This window comes from Dipodomys ordii, unplaced genomic scaffold (genome assembly GCF_000151885.1).
Source record: "Dipodomys ordii isolate 6190 unplaced genomic scaffold, Dord_2.0 Scaffold18, whole genome shotgun sequence".
Taxonomy (NCBI): domain Eukaryota; kingdom Metazoa; phylum Chordata; class Mammalia; order Rodentia; family Heteromyidae; genus Dipodomys; species Dipodomys ordii.
The window spans coordinates 13,487,086-13,511,126 of NW_012267234.1; the positions used below are offsets into that span (position 1 = coordinate 13,487,086).

Here is a 24,041-nt window from a genome sequence, read left to right on the forward strand (position 1 = left end):
GAGTTCTTCAGTGAAACTAATCCTTAAAAAGAAAGAGGAAAAAAAGAACATATCTAGTTGGTGTTTTCAAATTTCCAACAGTAAGCTGGAAAAAGCGCATTCTGTTGTTCTTCATACTCAAAGACTTGAACTTTCCAAAGAGCTCAACTTAATAAATGAAGTGTGGATTTCAAATGCTATTTTCTGGTTGTGTAGCACATTACCCTTTATACTATCTGTGACTCAATCAAGTCCCTGAGACATTTCACATGCTCAGATATGTGTGTTCCTATTCCTTTTTTTTTTTTGTCCTAGCACCTGAACACAGAGCCTGTTCTGTCCCTGAGCCTCTCTGTGCTCAAGGCTAGTGCTCCACCACTACAGCCATAGCGTCACTTCCAGCTTTTTCTGAGTAGTTTATTAGACATAAGAGTCTCATGGACTTTCCTGCCCCAACTGGCTTTGAGCTGTGATCTTCAGATCTCAGCCTGAGTAGCTAGGAGTATAGATGTGAGCCGCAGGCACCCTGCTGTCTCTTATAGAGCTGCAATTTTCAGTTCTGAGAGAACACAGCCAGGGTAAGTAGATATGTCTTTTATTTTTCAATTCATTACTGTTACTTTTGTGGCCCAAGAATTTGTGACTGTCCGGGAAGGATTAAAAGGCAAATTTAAACGCTTGCAGCCACTGACTCTGCATATGTCATTCTGATGAATATCAGCTCAGTGTAAAAATACGATGCCCACTAGTGTGTGGTTGCTTTGGCAGAGGCGTGTGTGCTCCGATGTCTTCATTTTATATTTCTTTGTCTATAGAGAGCATTCAGGCATTTTACTTGTTTTTCTTTTTTTTTTTTTTTTTACAGAAATACTATTGTACATATTATAGATAAGGTAGTTTCTGAAAATTCTAAAAAACAGCTTAAATGAAAAAAACTATGCAGTATCATTAAAACCACGTGCGGGATGTTTCATAACGGACACGAGAGGGTGGCTCTAAATATAAAAGTTATCTATCTTCAAATTGATTATACACCTTTGAAATAGTTTTCAAATGTTAATCAACCAATCTCAGTTGCATTCAGACAGAAACAATATGGATACTTAGGTTCCTCTTATTGCTGTATGGGCCTGTAATTACACTGACTAAAGTATAATTTTCAAAATTTATATGCAAAGGCAAACTAGTTTAAAAGGAAATAAAACTCTACATTAAAGAAATTAAAACTATTTTCGTTGAAGCAACTTTCCTAGGAAGTATCTTCTTGCTATCTTTTGTTTTCAAGTTAAAAATATTGTCCGAGTTGGGTGCCGGTGGGGCTCATGCCTGCAATCCTAGCTACTCAGGAGGCTGAGATCTAAGGATCACGGTTCAAAGCCAGACTGGGCAGGTAAGCCCGTGAGACTCTTATCTCCAAGAAACCACCAGAAAGTGGCGCTGTGGCTCAAGTGGTAGGGTGCTAGCCTTGAGCTGAAGAGTGCAGGGACAGCCCCAGGTCCAGAGTTCAAGCCCCACAACCACCACTACCACCAATAAAAAAAGCCAGAAGGAGAGCTGTGGCAAAAAAGCTAAGGGACAGCACCTAGGTCCTGAGTTCAAGACCCAGAATAGAAACCCCAAAACATATATTTGTGGTGTGTGTGTGTATATGTGTGTGTGTAGAGCCTGGGATGTACTGATTGGTCTTGTATACACATGATTCTGAGTTCAATCCTTGACACTGTAAAAAGTAAAAATAAGTAAAAATATTGTCAGTTACAGCCGAATAAATATTTGGCTTGTTTCCTAATGTAATCATCACTTTGGTCATAATGTATTTAGAGGAGATTCTATTTGTCTTTCAGCTGTCTAGCTGGTGACTTGGAATTTTAGCTTGAATGATTAAATTTCTAGTCAAGACTACTAAAGTATCTATCAATGATGTTTGTGTAGATGGCCCGTTACACAATACAACAACCACAATTGCACGTTGCACAAAACAGGAAGATGGTAAATCTGCTTATCTTTGAAATCCAAACTTGTTAACCATTTATCTACCCCGCTGAGAGATAAAGAGAACTTTAGGAATCTCTCCGAATTCATCTGTTAAGAGCCAGTCTTGTCTTGTTCACTCCAGCATGCCCCAAAGCCTCTAGTAGAAAGGTCTGAATGGACATCCCTAGTTTGTCTATGAATATTACTATTTCACTTGAGTTTTGGAATAGTGGTGGTTAGTGTTTGAAAAATGTTCTCTGCGAAGAGAAAAGAGTTTCTTGGAACAGGAAGGGAATGAGTTTGTATCATCTGTGTTGAATAGAGTCCTACCCAAATCTCAGATAGCTGAGCATTAAAAATGGAGCCCTTGCCCTGAAATGTATAAGCTTTCTGTATTCTTCTTTCATTTGTCTATATCAGCTTACCCAGGGGTATAGGGACATTTACTAGTTTGTTGTTTTATTACATCTGGCAGTCGGCAGGTGTTATTATTGATTGAAATACAAATTTGCACCAGTCTTTCTAGCTCCACGTTTGCTGCATGGATTTATTCACCCTCTGTTCCTGGAGGAAAAATGAGTTTGTCTGTTTGGTGAAGGATCAGAAGGCCTATATATTTTTTGGCTCTCTGATTACGTTATTGCCAAATAAAGTAAATGTCTCCTTTGACTTGCTTTGTAAATGGAACTCTAATTGTGTGACCAAATTGTGCAGAAATCTGAAGGTCAAACCACCCAAAATAATTCAGCCTTGTATTTTTTGTCTCTGTATTCTAAAAATATTCAGTAAAATTTAAAGTTAGCAGCAGCTTTGTAAGAGAATTCTGTTGGGACCATTAATCTCTGCATCTGCTCAGTCTCAAAAAAGCCTAGCTTCTCTGAAAGCGTGAGTTGGGGCTTACATCATTATACAGTGGCCATCAGCTAAATATATAGTATTTGATGTACATCATGGTACTAAATTTACATGGATGTACACAATATATGTTCCTAGTAAAATTAATTAATATTGAATAATGTTTAATTAACTCAGAGGCTGAAATGAGCACTATCGAGGGTAAGGAACCGTGATATGATTGAGCTCTAGTCAACCTTTTGTAACATTCCAGGTTTTCAAGTTTATAATAATAAAGTATTTGATCTGCCTGGAAAAGTAGTTGATTTCAAGTCTCCCCCTAAGACATATATACTGAAGTGTTCACTTGGGAAAACAGTGACTAATTTGTAACATGAGTAAATGAAACTTTGGAACATTCTGGAAGCTCATCAATAGATTAGACAGACTGTATGGAAACATAAATAGAACACAGAGGTGAGCCAGGAATATTTTACTTCAGATTTTATAATGTCTCTAAGGGGGAACTTCGTATTATTATTTCAGCTCTGAACAGTAGTTATTTTCATGATAATGGTCACCAGAATGCCATTATTTATTGTAATATTCATGGTAAAATGAAAGATGTTAATGGAGCTGTTTATGGTATAACGCATGATAAATTATATGATATCAAAAACACTAACTTGGAAAGTATTTCTCAGGGTGTTCTTAATGATCTATTTTAAAAAAAACCACAAAGGTGAAAATACAATTTTAATGAGATACTCTTCGATATCTTTTTTTTTTTTTTGCCGGTTGTGGGGCCTGAACTCTGGGCCTGGGCGCTGTCCCTCAGCTCTTCAGCTCAAGGCTAGCGCTCTACCACTTGAGCTACAGCACCACTTCCAGCTTTTTCTGCTATGTGCTTATGTGGTGCTGAGGAATTGAACCCAGGGCCTCATGCATGCAAGGCAAGCACTCTACCACTGAGCCACCTTCCCAGTACCTTTAATATCCTTTTAAAATTGTTTTTGTTTGGGGATAAATGCATGTAAGAAATTTAAATCTTGACTGAATTCTCTGCACTGCCTTAGCATGTAAAAGATATCTTTCTTTCCCATAGTTAGCATGATTATTTTTGTTTACTTTTTTATGCAAAGTATACCAAATATCCAGAAAGAGAGGAAAGGGATAGCTATATGCAGCTCATTGAATTTTCAAAAAAAAATGAATGTGTAAATATTATTTAGGCCAAGAATATCACAACCAAAACCTTCTTCCTTAGTATTTCTATGTATTACTATCTATCTTCTCTCTAAATCTGTAGTGTCAAGATTTCTAACAAGGCAGAGGACTTTTGTCTGTTTTGAATTCAATGCAGAAAGGAATCATACAATGTGAATTCTTTTTATATTTAACTTCTTGGGTGAGCATCATGTGAAATGCACTTGGGCAGCTATTTGGGAGTAGCTGTCTTATTTTCAGCGCTTTAGAATATTTCACTGTACAAGCTGGACACTGATAACTTGCTCATGTCTGTAATCCTCACTACTCAAGAGGTAGGAATCTGAGCATCATGGTTTGAAGCCAGAGCAGAAAAGTCTTTGAGATTCTTATCTCCAATGAGCCAGCAAAACGCTGGAAGAGGAGACATGGCTCAAGTAATGGGTGCCAGCCTTGATGTTGTAACTTTTGTATCTGACCTACAGTTCTTGGATATTATCTCCTGCTTTTTTCTTTTCTTTCATTATAGTTTAGGAAGCTTGTATTTTCCTGTCTTCAGGCTCACTGAGCTTCCCTTAGCCATGTTGAATTTATTGATGTGTCCTTCACAGCTATTGTGCATTTCCATTGTCATAAGTTTTACTTTTCACTTTTTCCTTTGACCTTTGGCTTTTCATTTTCCTGTTTCCATTACTCATCTGTTTTTGTGTGTTGATCGCTTTTTTGTTAGAGCCTGCCACATCTTGTTGTAAAGTCAGTCTGATAAAGCCAACACCTGTGGCTTATCTGAATCTGGTTTCAATAATTATGTTGTCTCTGCAAGCTTTTTTCTTTTGTGCTGTATGTGTGTGCACACACATGTGCATGCATTTGTGTTTTGAAAGCTGGCTGTGTTGTTTCTAGCAGCAGGTCATTATTACAAGGATTTCTATTGCTCTGTCTAGGAATTTGGGTGTGTCCAATGGTTGATGCAAGGGGCCAGAGGTGCTAAGCATTGGCTTTGGATGCATCTAGGGCCCTTGGTTTTGTTTTTCTCTTCACTGTGAGATCCTCTCTGGACACAGTCTGCATTGTGCAGTTCTTTTGGCTGTAATCTGCTAGCATTGTACTGGACTCCTGCTGGTATCCTGGTGTGTACACGGAATGGACCTTTTCTGTACTTTTCCAAATAAATTTCAGTGTTTCAGAGCTTTTGTCTCAGAGCTGTGATATTCACAACTATTTCTCTAGTAGTTTCCCCCAGCACTCTGTCCTCTGTGGCTAGGAGTTGTCAATCTATTTTCTTGAAGACTTAATACCTGTTGATTTCTTTTAGATGAGACAGGAAAGCTTGGGAAACTGGAGAGAGAGGTGGGTGGGGAGAGGGAGAGGGGGAGGGAGAGGGAGAGAGGGCTGCCCTTTCCATTTGGCATAGAACATGGTAGACTTTCCTGGGAGACTAGGCTTTTATTAGGGAGGATACTGGGCATATTTTACAGGGATGACCTTTTTCCCTGCCAAGCCATATTCTCTAGGTTCTCACTAAGAGTTTGGAAGAGTCCTGAAGGCAAAGTCCAAAGAAATGTGGGGACTCTTGTAAAAGTTGGGTCTTCAAAAAAGTCTCTTCTACTTGTCTCCAGTCCCTCTCTGTCTCATCCTTTACCGTAATGTAGAGACTCTCAGTGTTCTAACACACCATGTACAGAGGCCTACGAAGTATTCTTCTACCTCAGGGAGTTAGAACTAAAAATGTACCTCAAATCTATTGAAATGGTCAGAGAATCTGCGCAACTTCTATTTCTCCTCTTCAAGAATCCTTTCGTCAATTCTGAAGAACAAGAGCCTGAAATGTGAGACTCACCTCTTTGGGGTTTTCTTTTTGTCTTCTACATTCAAATGATAGACATTTAGTATTTTACTGTCTTTTTAGCAGGGCGTTGTTCAGAATTTCCTAGTCTAGCACTTTCCTAATGTGATTTTTTTTCATAGTGCTTAAAGGTTATTTTCTATCTCAGTAAAAATTTAGTCTTCTGCAAAATTGTGCCTATAATCCCTTAATATAATTGTAAGCTTTATGATCTGTCCATGTATCTTTCACATAAGAGTTCATTGCTGTGTGGTAACAATAGTCATCAACCACAACGGAGGTTCTATCCTTCATCGGCTGGTCTTTCTGTCTTCAAAGTTCAAACCCTTTGATATTAAAAGCACCTGAAGCAGTGATAATTTATGACCTCTTGACTACAGATGTGAAGATAATGACTGCCACTTCTCATTGAACTTCTGTTAATAATCTGAAGGGTGGTAGAAACTAATTTCATATGAACAAAATTAGATTCTATTTTATTTTTTCTGAACTTGAGTTTTCTTACATATGATTGATCATTAGACTCATATTGACCTAATGTGGTTGATATTTCTCTAGCACAAAAGAGGAATGATAATTCATATTTAAGACTGAGTCGATTGAGACCTTTGGAATGTGATTGCAATGGCATGTTCAACAGATGTTTACAATTATTCTCATCTGGATTTGTATGAGTGACCTCTCCCTCCATTTTTCAGGTTTATTTTTCTTTGTTCTTCCTTTATACTTTTTCCATACCTGAGAACCTCTTGGAAGACACACGTAGTACAGATTTATTACTGACATCATAAAATAGTGATTTTTATTTGACAGCATGTGGCTATGATTTATTTAGTGTCTGTATGTCAGCCATCTCTGTCAACACAAGTTGTGCTTGGATAGGTCACATGAAGGTCATGGGTAGGTCACTGGGATCTCGTAATAAGAGAGATCAATAATATCGAGAGGCCTTCCATGTTTGCCTGCCTGTTTGTTGTGTTGAATTTCTCCTGATGCTGCTGTTTATTTGGCTATAGCTGGCTTTCTATGTAATTAGAGTCTGCTCTACTACTCTGTTGAACGGGTCCCCTGTTTCTGATTTATGATAGTGATGTTTTTGAGCTCTGAGTGAATGGCCGTTGGGAAATCTTTATACATCTTAGCTTTTATACATGAGTTGCTCAATTAATATTTGGGAGAGAAATTAGTGCTATTGTACCTCTTCATAAACTTGAGAATCAGTTAGGAAATACTTAAAATCTGGTGAAAACTTTAATTCATTAACTTCATCCATTATCATGGTTGGAATACTTTTTAAAATTATCTGTGAATACCTCATTAAGTTTCAAAATCACAAGCCTAAAAGAAAAGGAAAAATACAAGTAGGGTTCTTTTATTTTGATCACATAAGACACATAACTTTAATTTTATTTCTAGATATTTCATGAATTGCATGGTACAATAGTATATTCTTTTATATTCTGTATCTATGAGGAGATACTGTTTATATGAAGAAGGCTTATTGATTACTGAACATTTGTCTTTCATTTTTATTCTTCTCCAGTAATTCTGAGAAAATGTAACACTTAATACAATAATTTTTATCTATAAAAGTCAGCTGGTGGAGCTGAGTCCCAGTTCAGCAATAATCTAAGTGGTATTATTCTCAAATGTGTAAATGCTTTTAAATATAAATTTTGAGATCAAGGGGAAAAAGATTTAGATAATATATCACATTTCCTCTGGGGGAGACTGTTTGCGTTCAGGTTCTGTTGGAATGAAAGCTTTGGATGACTTAGCTATATTATGAGCTTTGGAGTTAGAAAAGCCTGGAATTAAATTCTTGCTTTGCCACTTTCTAGCTGTGTGACTTGAGACATATAACCTCTATAATTTTCATTTGCTTCGGTTGTAAAGGGAGGGACAAAAATAACTACTTTGTAGGGTTGCTGCAAAATTAAAGCTTCATAATACACTCCAGGCCTGTCAGCCATTTAAATTGACAAGGAAGAACACCTTTGCAACGTGACATAGTTTGCCTCAAGAACTTCTGCCTCCTCCCAAACTTGGAATGTTGAAACCTTAACCTCCCAGGCCTCCGTAGGTAGGAGGAAGTAGGGCCTCTTGGGAAGAAGTGAGAAGGTCTCATGGGCATGAGAATGGAGTTAGAGTCTTTATGAAAGAGGCCTGTCTGAACTCCTTTGCCCTGTCTATCACAGAGACCCACAGCAAAAGGACAGACATCCGGTAAGGCCCGGAAATGGGCCTTGCCTGACCCCATTCTGTCAAAGTCTTTACCTGAGAGACTTTCTAGTCTCTCACAACTAGAACTATGGGAAATGGAGGTCTGTTTTATAAGCTACTCAGCTCGTGGCATTTTGTCATAGCAGCTCAAATGGATCAAAGACATTACTTATTTTTCTCTTGGGAGGTGAATGCAAGTGAACTCTTTTTTTAATTACCTTTCCCTTCCTGAAAAGTTTTCAAATAAAGTAGGGAGAGGAAAAAGAGTAGAATTTATCCACAAATCTGAAAAATGTTTAAAGAGAGAGAGCAAAAGAGGATAGATACAAATGCAACAGAGCACATATTGGCAAAACAAACTCCAGGGCCCTGCCCAGATTTGCCCTGTGGGTTAGGAAACCCCATTAGCCATACTATAGATACATTATATAGTTATTAAATATATTTATTTTATACATTTATTTAATATATTACCCATGTGTTTTTAAAGTATAGTTTTTTTTAAATTATCTTTAAGAAGTTGTACAAAAGCGTTGTCATTCAACAAAGCAGCTTATGAATACAGTGCATTTTGGTCTGTCACCCCTTTCAAAATTCTCCCCCATTGGGGCTGGGAAGGTGGCTCAGTGATAGAGTGCTTGCCTTGCATTCATGAGGCCCTGGGTTCGATTCCTCAGCACCACATAAGCAGAAAAAGCTGGAAGTGGTGCTGTGGCTCAAGTGGTAGAGCACTAGCCTTGAGCTGAAGAGCTGAGGGACAGTGCCCAGGCCCAGAGTTCAGGCACCATGACTGGCACAAAAAATAAAAATATAAAAACAAAATTCTCCCCCACTTCAATTAATGCTGACATTCACTTCAGTCCATAATCTTTCAAAGAAGGCACAGATATTCATGTAATAAAAGTTTACAACTAGAAACATTTAAATTCCTTTCTTCCTTCCTTCTTTTCTTTTCTTTCCTTTCTTTTCTGCAGACAAGGTCTTGTTTTGCAGGTTGGCTTCAAACTCACGATCTTTCTACCTCCACCTCCTGATTGCTATGGTTAGAGGCCCACCTTCACCTGCCTCCTTGGGGGTGGGGGGAAGGTTTGGCTTGTGGACCATGTGAAGGCAGTGAAATCATTTGGTACACGAAAGTACGGACACGTCTGCTTTTCATCTCCCTGCATTAATAATTGTGTATGAGCTGTGAATGTGGTTATAAATATCCAAGTGGCTGTTGGCAGAAAAATGGTCTTGCCCCTGCAATATTTCTTCATTGAGTTGTTAGGGTGTAACAAGAAAACATTTTCATAGCAAGCTGTGGGAAGTTCCTTAGGTGAAGAAAAATCCGATTTGGAGCTTTCGTTTATAAAGCAGCATAGCATCAATCCTATGCCTTGTGTGCAAAGGTTCTGGAAGGTTTTTCCTCTAATACTGAAATTTGAAGCAGAATCTTGGTTACCTTATGTATTTCAAAAAAATTCAAGTGCAAAGCTTGGTGTTGGTGGCTCCTGACTATAACTCTAGCTGCTCAGAAGGCTGAGAGCGGAGGATTACAATTAGAAGCCAGCCTGGGCAGGAAAGTCTGTGAGACTTTTATCTCAAATTAATTACCAACAAGCTGGAAGTGAACTGTGGCTCCAATGGTAGAGCACTAGCCTTGAGTGAAGGAAGCTTAGAAACTTCAAGCTCTGAAACTGGCGCGCGCGCACACACACACACACACACACACACACACACACACACACGAAGTGCAGATATAAGGTATGATTCAAGTGGTAGAGCACCAGGAGTGAAGATGCCGAGTGAGGGTGCAAAGCCCTGAGTTCAAACCTTGGTTCTGGCATAAAAGAATAGATTAAAAGCATCAAGTTCAAAATAATCTAAATGTATTCACTAACTTTTAATTTATTTTTTATTTTTTTGGGGTCCAGTCGTGGGGCCTGAACTCTGGGCCTGGGCGCTGTCCCTCAGTTCTTCAGCTCAAGACTAGTGCTCTCCCACTTGAGCCACAGCGCCACTTCCGGCTTTTTTTTTCTGCTTATGTGGTGCTGAGGAATCGAGCCCAGGGCCTCATGCATGCAAAGCAAGCGCTCTACCACTGAGCCACCGTCCCAGCCTAGCTTTTAATTTAATAAATAGTTATGATGCATCATTTTCCAAATGGCAATGATATTAAAAAGTCATTTAAGGTACCTAGAGGGCTCCTAAAAATGACAATTCAGTCTACTTTATCACTCTGCATGCTTCCTACTATCTGTGTCTTCTGTTATTTTGCTAATTAGTGTAAAATTAATCCATGCTCATAAAAACCTCCGATTTGACTGAAATGTGGTACAAATGCCATCTCCTCCACGTCACAAAAATTTTACGTGATAACCGCTCATTATTTTGAGTGTGCTAGCAAAGGACATTTGTGTTCCTTGCACAAAATATGCATTTCATATTCTTCCTGTTTTAAACAACATCAGAGAACTCATACATCAGCCAGAAGAGAAGGGCAAGGCTGGCTCCTAAGAGACCTCGCCCATTCCTTTTCTCTGTCTGCCATCTTTGTCCTGGGACCTCTTTCTTCTAATCCATAAAGATGCTGAAATCATTGTCATAGCATCGATCTAAATCTATGAATTTCTATTATTTTCGAAAAAAAAGTAAGTGAGATCTTTTGAAAGGTTATCTAATTAATCATCCAGCTGTTCAGCTGGCAAGGAATTGTAATTAGGGATTGTAATAGGATGCCAGAGGCACCCAGGAAATAGAATCAGGAGTATGAAAAGATCTGATTAGACAGCGTGTTGCTACTTATTAGAGCGCATGTCTGCAGGCTAGATTCTTAGACCTGGCTTATAATACCTTGGAGTACTCGTAAACACACACACACACACACACATACACACATGCACACACATGCACACACACCAGTGACCAAGCTTGGAACATAGAAAGTTTTACCCTATAATCTAAGTCTGGGAAACCACTGCCTGACATCAACCATTCTAGAAGAAACATTTGAAGCAATGACCATGTACAAATGCTAGGCATTTCTGTAGAAAGGAACAATCTGGTGCTGTAGACATTTGGCATGGAGGTTGGTTAGTACAAAAAAAACGTGATCAGTGGAACAGGATAGAACTTTCTAGAAGGGAAAATTGACCAATGGATTAGGGCAGAACTTTCTAGAAAAGTCTGGTTGTTAGAGTCTAGTTATCAGGATTAAACAATGTTATCTGATGTGTATGTTCTTGGGAATATTAGTCTGGGTGTATGGTATGCAAAACAGCCTCAATCTACAGCAATGATAAAATAAGTTTGGAGAGAGGGCTATTCTTGTGACCAAATATGCTGGAGATAGGCTAGTAACTGTTCCTGTCATAGACGATGTGTCAGGTCACATGACCCACTCCCAAAGGCCCTGTGATGGAGGAGTGTGTTGGACCTGGTTTTGTTTCTAAGCCATCTTTCCCAAACATCGAACCTACAGTCCTACCTTACAGAAAACCACTTTGAATGAAGAAACAGTGTTCCCAGAATTGTGGATGGAAGGCTGTCAAAGTTACTGCTGTGCCTTTGTGCAGAGTAAGATAAGTAAGCGGATTAATAATAATCAAACCCCAAGAAACCCAGCCCTGCCTTAATCATGCGAAATAAACAAAATAAAGCCTGGGACAGGGGTCGCCAGGTGCTCAGTTTCGGTGAGACCGTCTCAGATAGCAAGGTGTGGGCCCAGACTTGCAATGAGAAGAGCACTTGGATGGGGAGGGGGCTTCCCAAGCAGAATTGACTCTCTGTGCATAGCCACAGTAGGGTGGAACCTGGTTTGGTCAAGGAGGTCCAGCGAGGTTAAAACGTGGAAGACTCTGGGGTGTTTGCATAAGGTGTTGGGGTTTTGCTATAGTTTAATTTACCTTTACAGATCTTATTGCTGTCCAGTAAGGGGAAGACATTGGGACTGTGGGTGTGGGTGTGGGTAATGGTTGAGGGCCAAGAAGAAACTATGAGTTGTTTTGTTTCGTTTTATTTTGTTTTATTTGGGTTGGTCCTGGGGCTTGAACTTGGAGTCTGGGTGCTGTCCCTGAGCTCTTTTTGCTCAAGGCTAGCACTCTACCACTTTGAGCCACAGCTCCACTTCTGGTTTTCTGGTGGTTAGTTGGATGGTAAGAGTCTCACAGACGTTCTTGCCCTTGCTGGCTTTGAACCGTCATTCTCAGATCTCAGCCTCCTGAGTAGCTAGGATTACAGGCGTGAGCCACCACACACCCAGCTCTCAGGTTGTTTTTGTAAGAGGAGAGCGTTTCATGAATCTGCATGATCCTCATTGAGATAAAGAGGGCGATTTTGGCTCTTATTTGCTACCACAGATAATCTGTTTTACCTATAATTTGGAGGTACCTGGGTTTGATAAACCTAAAAATGGGTATATGGAGGTATGAATGGAGCCAGAGGGCAGAGAACTGGTTGCTAAAACAAATCAAATTAAGTTGGTCATGAAACATTCAACTTCTTTTCTTTATACTGTATTCAGTTTTTTTTCTAAATTCCTGGTAAAAGTGTATAGAAAGAAAAGCAGGTAAATGAACAGACTGCCTGAGTCTTGCTGTTCACATTGAGTTCACTCCTGTCCTATTGGCTTTTGAGATCAGCCATGGTGAATCTGCATATGTCATTGTTTATGTCATTTTTACATATGCTATTTTTTTTTGTCTGTAGTGGGGCTTGAACTCTGGGCCTGGGTGCTACCCCTCAGCGATTCAGCACAAAGCTAGCACTCTACCACTTGAGCCACAGTGCTACTTCCGGTTTTGTGAGTGGTTTAGTGGAGAGAAGAGTCTCACAGACTTTCCTGCCCCGGCTGGCTTTGAACCGTGATCCTCAGATCTCAGCCTCCTGAGTAGCTAGGATGACAGGCTGGAGGCACCAGCACCAGCCCATATACTGATTTTTACAGTTAAGAAAGGGTGAAGGGGGAGGAGAGAGGAATAGCAAGAAAGAGAGAGGAAGGATAGGAGGCGGAGCATCAATGACATACGAATGATGGAGAACACTTCCGGTTTATGTTGCTTTCTCCGTATGTGAAGTGCTAAAGTGTCTCATGCAGGAAAAAAAATAATAAAATCAGGTTAGCAGGTGCTATAAGAGCGAGGGTTTGCAGGTGAGCTATGCCTCCGCTAAGGGCAGCCTGATGTTGCAGGAAACGACATGGCACCAGCGCTTTCTGCAGAATGGTTTTGCAAACACCAAAGGATTTTTCCCCCCTCCACCTTCCTGACCTTTAATGTCTTCAGCTGCAATTTGACTGTGCTGGCTTAGCATCATTCTGAAGGTCTCTTGGAGCTTTCAAATTCTAGACCGTGGAAGTCTAATTATAGGTCTTTCCAAAGTTTTATTGTTTGCAGTTCCATTTAGCAACTTGAATGTGTGTCTCAGGCTGTGAGCGGTTGAAGCCGGGCGCCGGATACCAGGCTGGGGCTCCTACTTCATGTTGGTGATGCTTTCGTTTATGTTAATGAAGAGGATGGAGAGATACACATCCTAACTTTGCTTCTTCATGGAGGGGATGAGCACCTTCTTTGCCGAACCCGATCACAGGTTTTCAATACACCCTGGAGCTTGAACTCAGGGCCTGGGTACTTGTCCCTGAGCTTCTTTGGCTCCAAACTAGTGCTCTACCACTTGAGTCACAGAGCCATTTCCAGCCTTTTCTGAATAGTTAATTGGAGATAAGAGTCTCATGGACTTTTCTGCCCGGGCTAGCTTCGAACTGCGATCCTTAGATCTCAGCTTCCTGAGTAGCTGGGATTATAGGCGTGAACTACCAGCACCCAGCTTAGAAGCACTCTTTATTGAGGATATCACAGTCCAAAGTTACTTTTAATGTGTCTGATACCGTTTACGCTATTCTTAGTAAAGCAAAAAGTTTTGACAACTTTTGTGGCTAGAGAGGTGTTAGGACAAAGCTGTGAGTCTGATTTCTCTAAAGGAGCTGGCCCTTGGCCTCGTGATAAAGTAAAACCCGCATTGCCCACCGTTCTTCTAGAAGATGGTGAAATGGATGCTCTCCAGGGACATTGATTTCCTTCTTTCCCTCTTTTCTAGGGATTTTCAGGAAATGCAAACGCAGACAGCGTTGTGTACTCTAGGCTACAGCCTTCTGTCAAGGCCAGGTTTCTGCGCTTCCTTCCTCTAGAGTGGAATCCTAAGGGCAGAATTGGGATGCGGATCGAGGTGTTTGGATGTGCCTACCGTAAGTGTTCGCTTACTCAACACACTAACAGAGTGCCTACCGTAAGTGTTCACTTACTCAACACACTAACAGAGTGCCTACCGTAAGTGTTCGCTTACTCAGCACACTAACAGAGTGCCTACCGTAAGTGTTCGCTTACTCAACACACTAACAGAGATATTAAAGGACATGCTTAAGAAGCCAGGCCACTAACCAAAAAATACACTTTTGCAGTAGGTAATTAGACCTTCAGATGGAAAGGTTTCTGGTTAACATCTTCTTTGTGGCCATGAATGTCACTATTGACTTTCATTTTCAACTCCAACTTTGTTTTTGGTGCCAGCCTGGGGGTTGAACTCAGGACCCAGGCACTGTCCTTGAGCTTTTTGTTTTACCTTCAAGACTGGTGCTCTGCCACTTGAGCCACAACTCTACTTCCAGCTTTTTGGTGATTAATTAGAGATTAGAGTCTCCTGGACCTTCTTGCGTGGTCTGGCTTCAAACTGTAATCCTCAGATCTCAATCTCCTGAGTAGCTACCACTCTTGACATTTTAATTCAGAGATGAAATTAGCTTGTCGATAGACAGATATTTGTAATATATGCAAATACATTATATTGAGTGATCAAAAATTTAAATGTTAGAGCTTTCTCCCTCGAGGAGTTATACTTTGCTGGTGTTTCATTCAGATAACCCCGAATTTAATGAAAGAGACAGAGGTTCGTTTAGTTTATTCAGTCAAGTGTTAGGAAACCAAAGAATGTTTTCCGTCTTTTGCCTAAAAATAAAGTGCTAATTCCTTTTTCAAATACACTATGCCTTCAGCGTAAATTAATAGAAAATATACGTAAAGGTCTCTGTCAGAATATGAAATGTGTTTGAAATGTTGTCACATGAAATGCGAACAACCACCGACTTTACTTCGTCTCCTCTTAATGAGGCATTTGATGATATCTCTCTGTGGGGAAGGGACCTAAAAGTTATTGATAGTCTACATCAAGCCAACCATCCTGCCGGATACTCCTTTATTAGAGAACAATGAGTGAGTGAAGATGATCTACAATTATCAGACAAACAGTCAGAGGTTGAGAGAGATTCAGTTGCACTAGCTCATTTGTCTTCTCCCAAACTGTTATTTTTAGCCACTATAGTTTTTGTTTAAATGCTCTCTCTCTCTCTCTCTCTTGCTTTATGATGTAATACTAACTAGGTTCTGCTTCACTTTATGTACATCAAAGGAAAGCATGTCATTAAGAAGTCAAGGGATATGATGAAGTGGTTTTCACTGTGTCTGGGCAAGAGCTCATGCTTTAGCAAAGATACATATCTCCGTGGGTGTCTAGTGATTTTCTTGGTACCCATCTCCATTATCACTCAACAAACCTGCTATTCATTTTAGGGCCGTCAGAATAATAATGATATTGATATAATAATGTATTGATACAATAGTAATAGCTGTACCAATGGCACCAACATTAACAGCATTAATTTTCCTCAGACTGAAAATAGAAACTTTTGCATGAGCACTTATTATATGCACTTGAGTACATAATATGTGCATTGTAATAATCAGCTTATGATGTCTCAAAAGAGCCCAGATAAATATTACCAACTACTTCTGCATTTGCCCAATCTGCTAATACCGAAGTTTGGAGCAGTTGACTCGCTCAAGCCACACAGACAGAAAGGAGTGGGGCTGGCTTTTCAGTCATGTGTGCCAGAGCCCAGGATTCAGGCTCTTCCTCTCTCCAGCTGTGGGGCTGCAGATATGAGCCATTGGACAGCTAAACCTCTCAACATCTGCCTGACTGAACTACTGGCTTTCCTGGCTTCCCTCTTTCAGCTTAGTTCTTCTGATTACATTAGTATCTCACTTTCCAAATAACACCCTTAAAAAACGATACAATCATCCTTTAAAATAAAATACCTTTGCTCTGCTAAGATGGTGGATCTCCGTGGGTCATAGAGTTTGTCAAAATGCAGGCTACATGATGGATTGTCAGGAAAACAAATTCCAGCAGGCTTCACATTCGTAATGACATTCTTGATTTATTCTGAATGCCTATCTTAGAAAAATATTTATTATAACATAGTAGAGGAGACAATTACTGTGTGTGTCACACATGTTCTGAAGGGACGTATTCGAATTCAACCCTCGTCCCACTTATTTGTTAGAGAGTAAACGAGGTCTGAGAGAGACTCAACCATGTGCCTGATTGCTCAAGTCAGATGCAAATTAGATGCAAACCAAATGTTGCTCTGGTCACTGTGTCCAAGCGTTGGCGCCAGTTAAGGTACAGGTTTCTTTAAGTTTTCTGAGTCATATGACTCAGATCATTCCTCATGTTCCTGGATCTGGCTTAAAGCCTATCAGTGCAGATGCAAGATTTTGAGAACAGAGAAAGCAAGATTAGGTTGATTGTTTTTCCCCCTCCAGACACAGGAGATAACTATAAGCAGGAAAAGTGCTGCTGAAGATAGGGAAGCGCGCTCTCTCTCTCTCTCTCCCTCCCTCCCTCTGTCTCTCTCTCTTTCTCTCTCTCTCTCCCTCTCTCTCTCCTCTCTCCCTCTCTGTCTCTCTCTCTCTCCTTCCCTCTCTATCTCTCTTTCTCTCTCTCTCTCTCTCTCTCTCTCTCTCTCTGTTAGCAGCCCTGGGCCTTCTATCCACGCTTAGTGAAGGAAGCCTCCCCCGAGCGTAAGCAAGGCCTAAGGATTTTCTGTAACCTGCCAGCCTCCGCTGCCTGCATCTCCCGCCTGTGCCAACTTAATGTGATTCTTGGCTGGCTGTGGCATTCCCTTGGGAATTGTACATCACAGAGCATTTCACATCTCCTTCTGTGGAAGAAAGGGAACCTTCGAGAAATGAGGAACTTTGTCCAGGATCTTACAACTTGTGTGAGATCTCAAATTTAAAATTAGTTATATCATGACTTCCAATGCCATTGCTTTGGGTGAGTGTATGAATCATAGATGTACACACCATTGAGCCAAATACCAACATTTGCTGAAAGAGAATTCTATGCTTTGGGCATAGGGAGAAAATTATATATATTCAGTTTGTGGTACAGGAATTGAACCTAGGGCCTCAGGCCTGCATTGCAAGTGCATCTACCGTTTGATCTCTAACCCTAGCCCTTGTGTCCACCTTTTGTTTTTGAGATCAGCTCTTGTTAATTTGGCTTAGGGTTGTCCTCAAACTCAAATCTTCCTGACTCTGCCTCCTGAGTAGCTGGGATTATAGGCATGCGCCTTTACTCCTGGCTAGTAATATATATTCCTCATAAGGATAGACATGTACAATGTTGAAAACATTTAGACTCACGGGATGCAAACTGTCCATCAGAATTGCAGAAGTGACAAATGGAGATTGATATCAGAAAATTTATAGTGGTCAGTTTTGGAAGATAATCCAGAAAGCAGAAATGGTGCAAAGAATTCTAATGCAAGAGGTGCAGGTGGGAGGGCTAAATGTAGAGGTACCAAAGACCCATCAGAGGCTCTGGTTCTTATGTGTTCACGACATGGCTGAGTCTAACCCTAGAAAACCAGTGTGGCCGCTGTGTGCGGGGACTGTGAGTTACTGTCTGGAAGGTTGTATAAATAGGTTCTGGAAGGGCAACAAAGGCGGAATCAATTCCATTCTTGACTCATGGAGTTCAAGTGCCTTTGAAATCTGAAAGGTTAGAATTCCAAGCTTCTGGCTCCAGTATCGAGAATACAAAGTTACATAAATATCACATTAATAAATCAGACTGTTCCACCTGTCTTACTGCGAAGAGCGTAAGTACAAAGTGTCATGTTTGGAAAATGGTTATGCCTCTCCACCACAATTAAAGCAAGTCCTTTATCCTGTTTTATTTTTAAACGTTGAACATATTTTTATAGACAGCCCCCTTGTGCCTAATATGTGTGGTTCCTAAAGTTATAGAGGCACGCTGTCCCGTGGTGATCGCAGGCAAAAGAGGCCCACACCTAATTTCCTTCCTCACCAAGACGGAGCCATACCTAGTTGTAAAAGGACACTAAACCAGTGGAAAATCCATCGCAAAGAGCATGTCCAACTCTTATGCCAGTAAACTCCAGCTTGTTTCCTAGCAATGAGGGAAGTAGAAGCGCAATTTTATGGCATCAAACAGAAAGTATACATTTTAGATATCTTGGCCATAGCAGCTGTGAGTCTGGTGATCGATCTGGAGAGGAGGAAGGAAGGATATAGCCCATGGAAGAGAGCAAGCATGAAGAGAAAAATCTTTGATGAGGAGGAAATGCTTCTTGACTAGATAATGCTCCCAAGAAAATTATGGTAAACAAAGGCAGTGGAGGGAGAAGAGCTGGGGAGAAGCCATTGTGCCTGCATGCCCTTAGCAAGCGGGGGTGAGTTGTGGGGGTAAATGTCCTCAGTGTACATTTGCAATTCCTTTTCTCTAGTCCCGTGTTAGACACCCTCCTTTCCACCGGCCATGTTTGTTTCCCAAACACAGAGTGAGGAGCACTGTCCAGCAGTATGGAATGAATTTCAGTTCCTTTGCAGTAGTTTTTGCAGGATGCTCAGGGCAAGAAGTCTATACTAGGCCTTCCTTTCTTCCATCTAGAAAGTTCATTTATTCCTCTTTTCTCAACATAGAAATCAATTCCTGACAACTTCCCTGGTACCCCACTTTCAGATCAGGGGATGTGTCTAGCCTTTCTGCTCCCCTTCTTGCCTGCCTGCATGACTCTGGGCTGCAGCCCGAGGTCCTTACCCTGTCATTCATCATCTGGAGGGGTGAATTTATGAATGGAGCAAGGGTAGGAGAGGCTCAGGGAGGTTTTCTCCAATCCACCCAGGGGCACACACTCCACCTCTAAAGAGGGAGAACAGAGTTCAAAGGTTGGATGAGAACAAATGCACCATCAACTAATACATTTATTTCATTGCTTAAATGAAGACTGTGTAAAAGAAAATGATGGGTTCTAATAAAGGAAGCATGAGCCCATTTCAAAAGTATGAGCCTAGAACGGGGTGCTGGTGGCTCACACCTGTAATCTTAGCTACTCAGGAGGCTGAAATCTGAGGATTGCCAAAGCCAGCCTGGGAAGGAAAGTCTACAGGACCCTTATTTTCAGTGAACTATTCAGAAAAAGCTTGAAGTGGTGCTGTGGTACAAAGAGGCTCAGGGATGGTGCCAGGCCCTGAGTTCAAGGGCCGGGACTGGCAGAGAATAAAAAAAGACCATACATTTGATAGTGCAAGAAAAGCTATTAGAAGTGGAGGTTATACCCTATCAGCATTAACTTTCCATTTCGGTATCACATACCAAGATAATCACATTATAAACAACAGCATCAATAATGACCTTCATTTTAACTGCAGTTTTGGAGGTTTCAGTCCACCGCGCACTGGTCTGTCGTTCGGGAGCCTGTGGCAGGACAGCACATAACCATGGGAGACTGTTCACCTCATGCCTGGGATGTGAATAAAGGAGGAAAGGACGGGACTGGGCACCTTTCAAGGTCATGACGCCAATGACCAAAAGACATCCCCTAGGCTCCACCTCTTCAAGTTTCTAACACTTCCCAGTAGCCTCAACATAGAAAAGAAGCCTTGAACCCCATGACCCCATGACTGTAAGGCCCGACCCCTCACGGCAGGAGATGTCTGTTTAGAACACACGTACACAAGCACTATAAGAAAGCATGACAAGCCACAGATGTTCACCAAGGTGAAAAAAAGAATCACTGAACGAGATGTAGATAATTGTCTTCTGTCTGTTCAGGATACTGATCTTTCATATTTTGTGACTGGCTAGGACAAAAGGAAAAAAATAAAAGAAGAAAGAACAGCAGTAAATTTGTTATATTTACTAAAAAGAATAGGACAAAAGGAAAAAATTAAAAGAAGAAAGAACAGCAGTAAATTTGTTATAATTACTAAAAAGCATAGCCACAACTGTATCCAGTGTCTATTGAGCACCTCTTATGTGCTAATTGCTAAACCCTGACCAAAGAGTGTTAGACATAGATCCTGCCCTCAGATTATTTATTAGTGGAGGAATCTTATTTTATGTCACCATTTAAAAAAGAAAATAGCTTTTGCTCAGCCTAAAATCCAGAGTATTAAATCCTCTCATTCTTTGCAAAGTTTATAGTCTTAATATTTTAATTTGATGATAACAGGAATTCTATTACTATTACAATGGAGCTAGTTATTATAATAATACAGAAAATAAGAAAATGACGGAAGCCATCAGGATCTTGTCAAGTATTTAGGGCCACTTAAAGCACCTCTCACGGACCAAAATGGAACTGTCGTAGCATCAGCAAGAACAGTAACTTCAGAGTTTCAAAAGATACGAAATATATTTAACTGACTGAGTTTGTCATAGTAATTTTTGAACAGCTCTGTTCATCACCAAAGACCTAACTCCTTATTTTGAATACTAATGAAATGACAAAATATGTATCCTAGACTTTCTCCCTGTATCAAGGGAGAAGAGAAGAGAAAGTTGGTCTTTAATTTTTTTTCAGTATTTAGAATCCTGGCAACTCTAAGTACATGACTGACTCAAAATAATGGTAAATGGAACTGGAGGTGTGGCTCAGGTACTAGAGGATCAGCTTAATAAGCTTGAGGTCCTGAGTTCAAAGCCTACTCCTGCCAAAAAAAGGAATTGAAACACCTTTGTACAATTATTTAAAGATAATAAAAAGTAAGAAAAAAGCAAGTGGCAAGATGACTCTAAATGTTTACAAAGGAGATGATTTGCTTTTTAAGTTTGTCAGGGCAAAAGAGCTTGTATTTGGTTACCCCTATTGCCAATAAACAAGGGTACTAAATAAGTATGTTTATATGCTAAATAAATATGTTTATAAAATGAATTCAGAGCTCTGAAGTTCAACAATTAGAACAAAAAGATGGAGATGTGAAAACACTTAATACTTTACCCAGGGAGATACACATTCAACAGTTTTTTTTTCTCTAAGGCCCAAACAGAAAGTAATAGATGTTTTTTCTAGGCTAGAGAGAAAAGTAAGACTCAAAGTTCACATAGTAGCTTGACATTGAGAAGAGAGCATTGTAAAGAACAAAGAGAAGAAAACATCCTAACCCCTGCCTGGCAATCTTCTCAACTCTTCTGCCAATTCTTTGATTTAATTACTTTCTATTATTTTTAAAAAGTAACTGTACAAAGGGGTTTTAATGCTACAAGGCAGGTTATGAGTACACTACATTTCCATCAATATCAACCTATCATTTTTCATTTCTGTTGACTCTTGATCTTCATATAACCAACGTGAGTTATTCAAAATTCCAGAAGAAGTTAGGAGCCAGGAAACTGAAGTTCTGAAAAATTTTAACACATGCTTAAGTGCTGGGAAGAAATACCTTTAGTTGTAGAGAGATTTGTTAAATACATTAAGGGCGTAAGGGCATTGCTTTAGACCATTTTTGAACATTGGTCATTATGTACTCGGGCTACAGACAACAAAACCTAGAACCAAACTTTCCTATGGCCAAAGACTTCTGCTTGTTAACCATTCCCTGTCAAGCCATCCAACCCTCCAGCTTTTCCCATCTTCCTCCTCCTCTCAGCCCTTCTCATACCCATATCTCTCTTTCCTGCCATCCTCTTTTCTGCCCCACCTGGGTTACTGTGTGTTCACTTATGTCCCTGATTGCCAACCTAATTTAAATATGTGTTCAAATCTTTCCAGAAGCTCTCCTCCTTTCTTTCACCCATCATTTACACTCTGAAGATACATCTGGACACCCTGGATAGCTTACCTGATCTCTCTCTGTCTGTCTGTCTGTCTTTGTCGGTTATGGGACTTGAACTGAGAGCCCGGGCACTGTCCCAGAGCCTCTTTGTACAGAAAGCTAGCACTTTACCACTCGAGCCCACAGCAGCAGTTCTGGTTTTTGAGAGGTTAATTGGAGTTTCATGGGGACTTTTCTGCCCGAGCTGGCTTCAAACCCTGATTATCTTTTCTTTTACAAAGGCAACATTTGTTCCTTTTTTAAAAAAATGATTAGAGTGTAAATGAAAAGAGAATGAAATGGAAGTCTATAAAGCAAATGGTGTGCTGCCTTAGTTTAACACCTGGACTCTTTTCCTTACTTTGGAAGCCCCCCAGGGGCAGGACGGAGTCTCAGGTCTAACCTGGCTCCTGTAGTAGCACTTGGCAGGTGAATTAAAAATACTTTGGTTGCCAGCACCGGTGGCTCACGCCTGTAATCCTAGTTACTAAGGAGGCTGAGATTTGGGGATGGCAGTTCAAAGCCACCTGGGCAGAAAAGTCCGTGAGATTCTTATCTCCAATAAATCAGCAGAAAACCGGAAGTGGCATGGTGACTCAAGCGGTAGAGCACTAGGCTTGAGCTGAAGAGCTGAAGGAAAGCACTCAGGCCCAGGGTTCAAGCCCCATGACTGACAAAAAAATACTTTGGTTGGCCATGATATAAGCTGAAAAAATATGTCTATACCAATCACTGATTTACAACACTCACCTGGGAGCAATTGATGAAAGGAGAGATTATCTCTAAGATGAGATGTTGTTAAGGGCTACGAGAAAGATACCAAAAGTCCTAGAAAATAGCAAATACTGAGGCCTTCTGACATTTCCACTTGGTTCCCCCAGCATCATCCTATACCATGAGAGACTAAGGTTATCCTCTAAGTGTTTGTCATCATTTCAAGAGTCCTGGGAGCCATTCTTTGGTTATTGCAAATAAACATTAAAGATGGAGGTGGAGCTTACATTCTCCTGGACCACTTGGTAGTAGTCAATGTTGCTAATGCCACCTATACAGAGAATGCATTTAGTTGGTGACAATCATGTTTGTACAGATCCATACCCTAGCATTCGGTTGCTGACCCTAGCTCCCTCTATTTAAAACCTGAATAGTGAAGTCACATTTCTCTGTGGTTCTGTGCAGGCCTTGCTTCTGCTCTTTCTTCCTTCTTAGGCTCTTAATTTTAGTTGTTTGAAACTTAAGAGGCTCTTAAATCATTCTGTGTTCTTTTATGCTACCATGCGAAAAAAAAATAGTACAACCTATTTCCTGTAGAGTTCTGGAGTGCCTGATCTTTCCCCTGCATGGCTTAAAAACCCGGTTGAGTAATGCTGTACTCGAGTGCCTATACATCATGCTGGTGCTTGAATACTTCACTCTATAATAGTTTAATAGTGACTTGGTCTGATTTATGTCTCTTAGAAGTCCAAATTGGACCTCTGTTTGTTTAGTAATTCATGAGTCATAATTTTCAAATAAGAAAACAGTGTGATCTGTGTTTAAGGCAGACTACAGATTCAGCCAAGAAGAATTTTGGCTTATAGCTCCTTCCTCCAACTGATGAAAGAATCTAAATTATTATTTTGTTCTTTGATTTTTTTTAAAGGTATAAGTCTTGTCCTATTTGTATTTGGGGTGTGGTCCCCAATGAATGAGTATTCTATTTTTCAAGTAGAACCCTTTGATGACCTTTAAAATAAAAAGAAATTTTCTATGCTTGAATTCTGGTTTCCTTTTCATGCATTTTCTTTCCAATTTTTTTCTCTTTTAAGTGTTTTTGTTATCTGAACTCATTAATAATGCCTTAATTCACAGTTTAACTGGCAGAGTCAATTCATCTCTGAAATATCTTTCAGAGGGAGATTTTTTTTGCTCACTTCCACAACTTTCTGCAAGCAACGACGACAGTATAAATCAATAAAGCATATTCATTCTCCCTGGCACAATTCAGTAGGCAATGGGGTTATTTACTTTCAGAGAATAGCTTTCTGTAACTAGCAGTA

At 40.3% G+C, this 24,041-nt stretch overlaps 1 protein-coding gene across 2 annotated transcripts in view; it reads left to right on the forward strand.

Moving 5' to 3' along the window:
• Cntnap4 (contactin associated protein-like 4) overlaps positions 1–24,041 on the forward strand; it is a 223,873-nt gene that overhangs the window by 97,171 nt on the left and 102,661 nt on the right. For both annotated transcript variants that reach the window (XM_013013005.1, XM_013013006.1), the window contains exon 4: positions 14,138–14,285. In XM_013013005.1, coding sequence (XP_012868459.1) covers positions 14,138–14,285 — 148 coding nt within the window. The remainder of the gene's footprint in view (positions 1–14,137; positions 14,286–24,041) is intronic.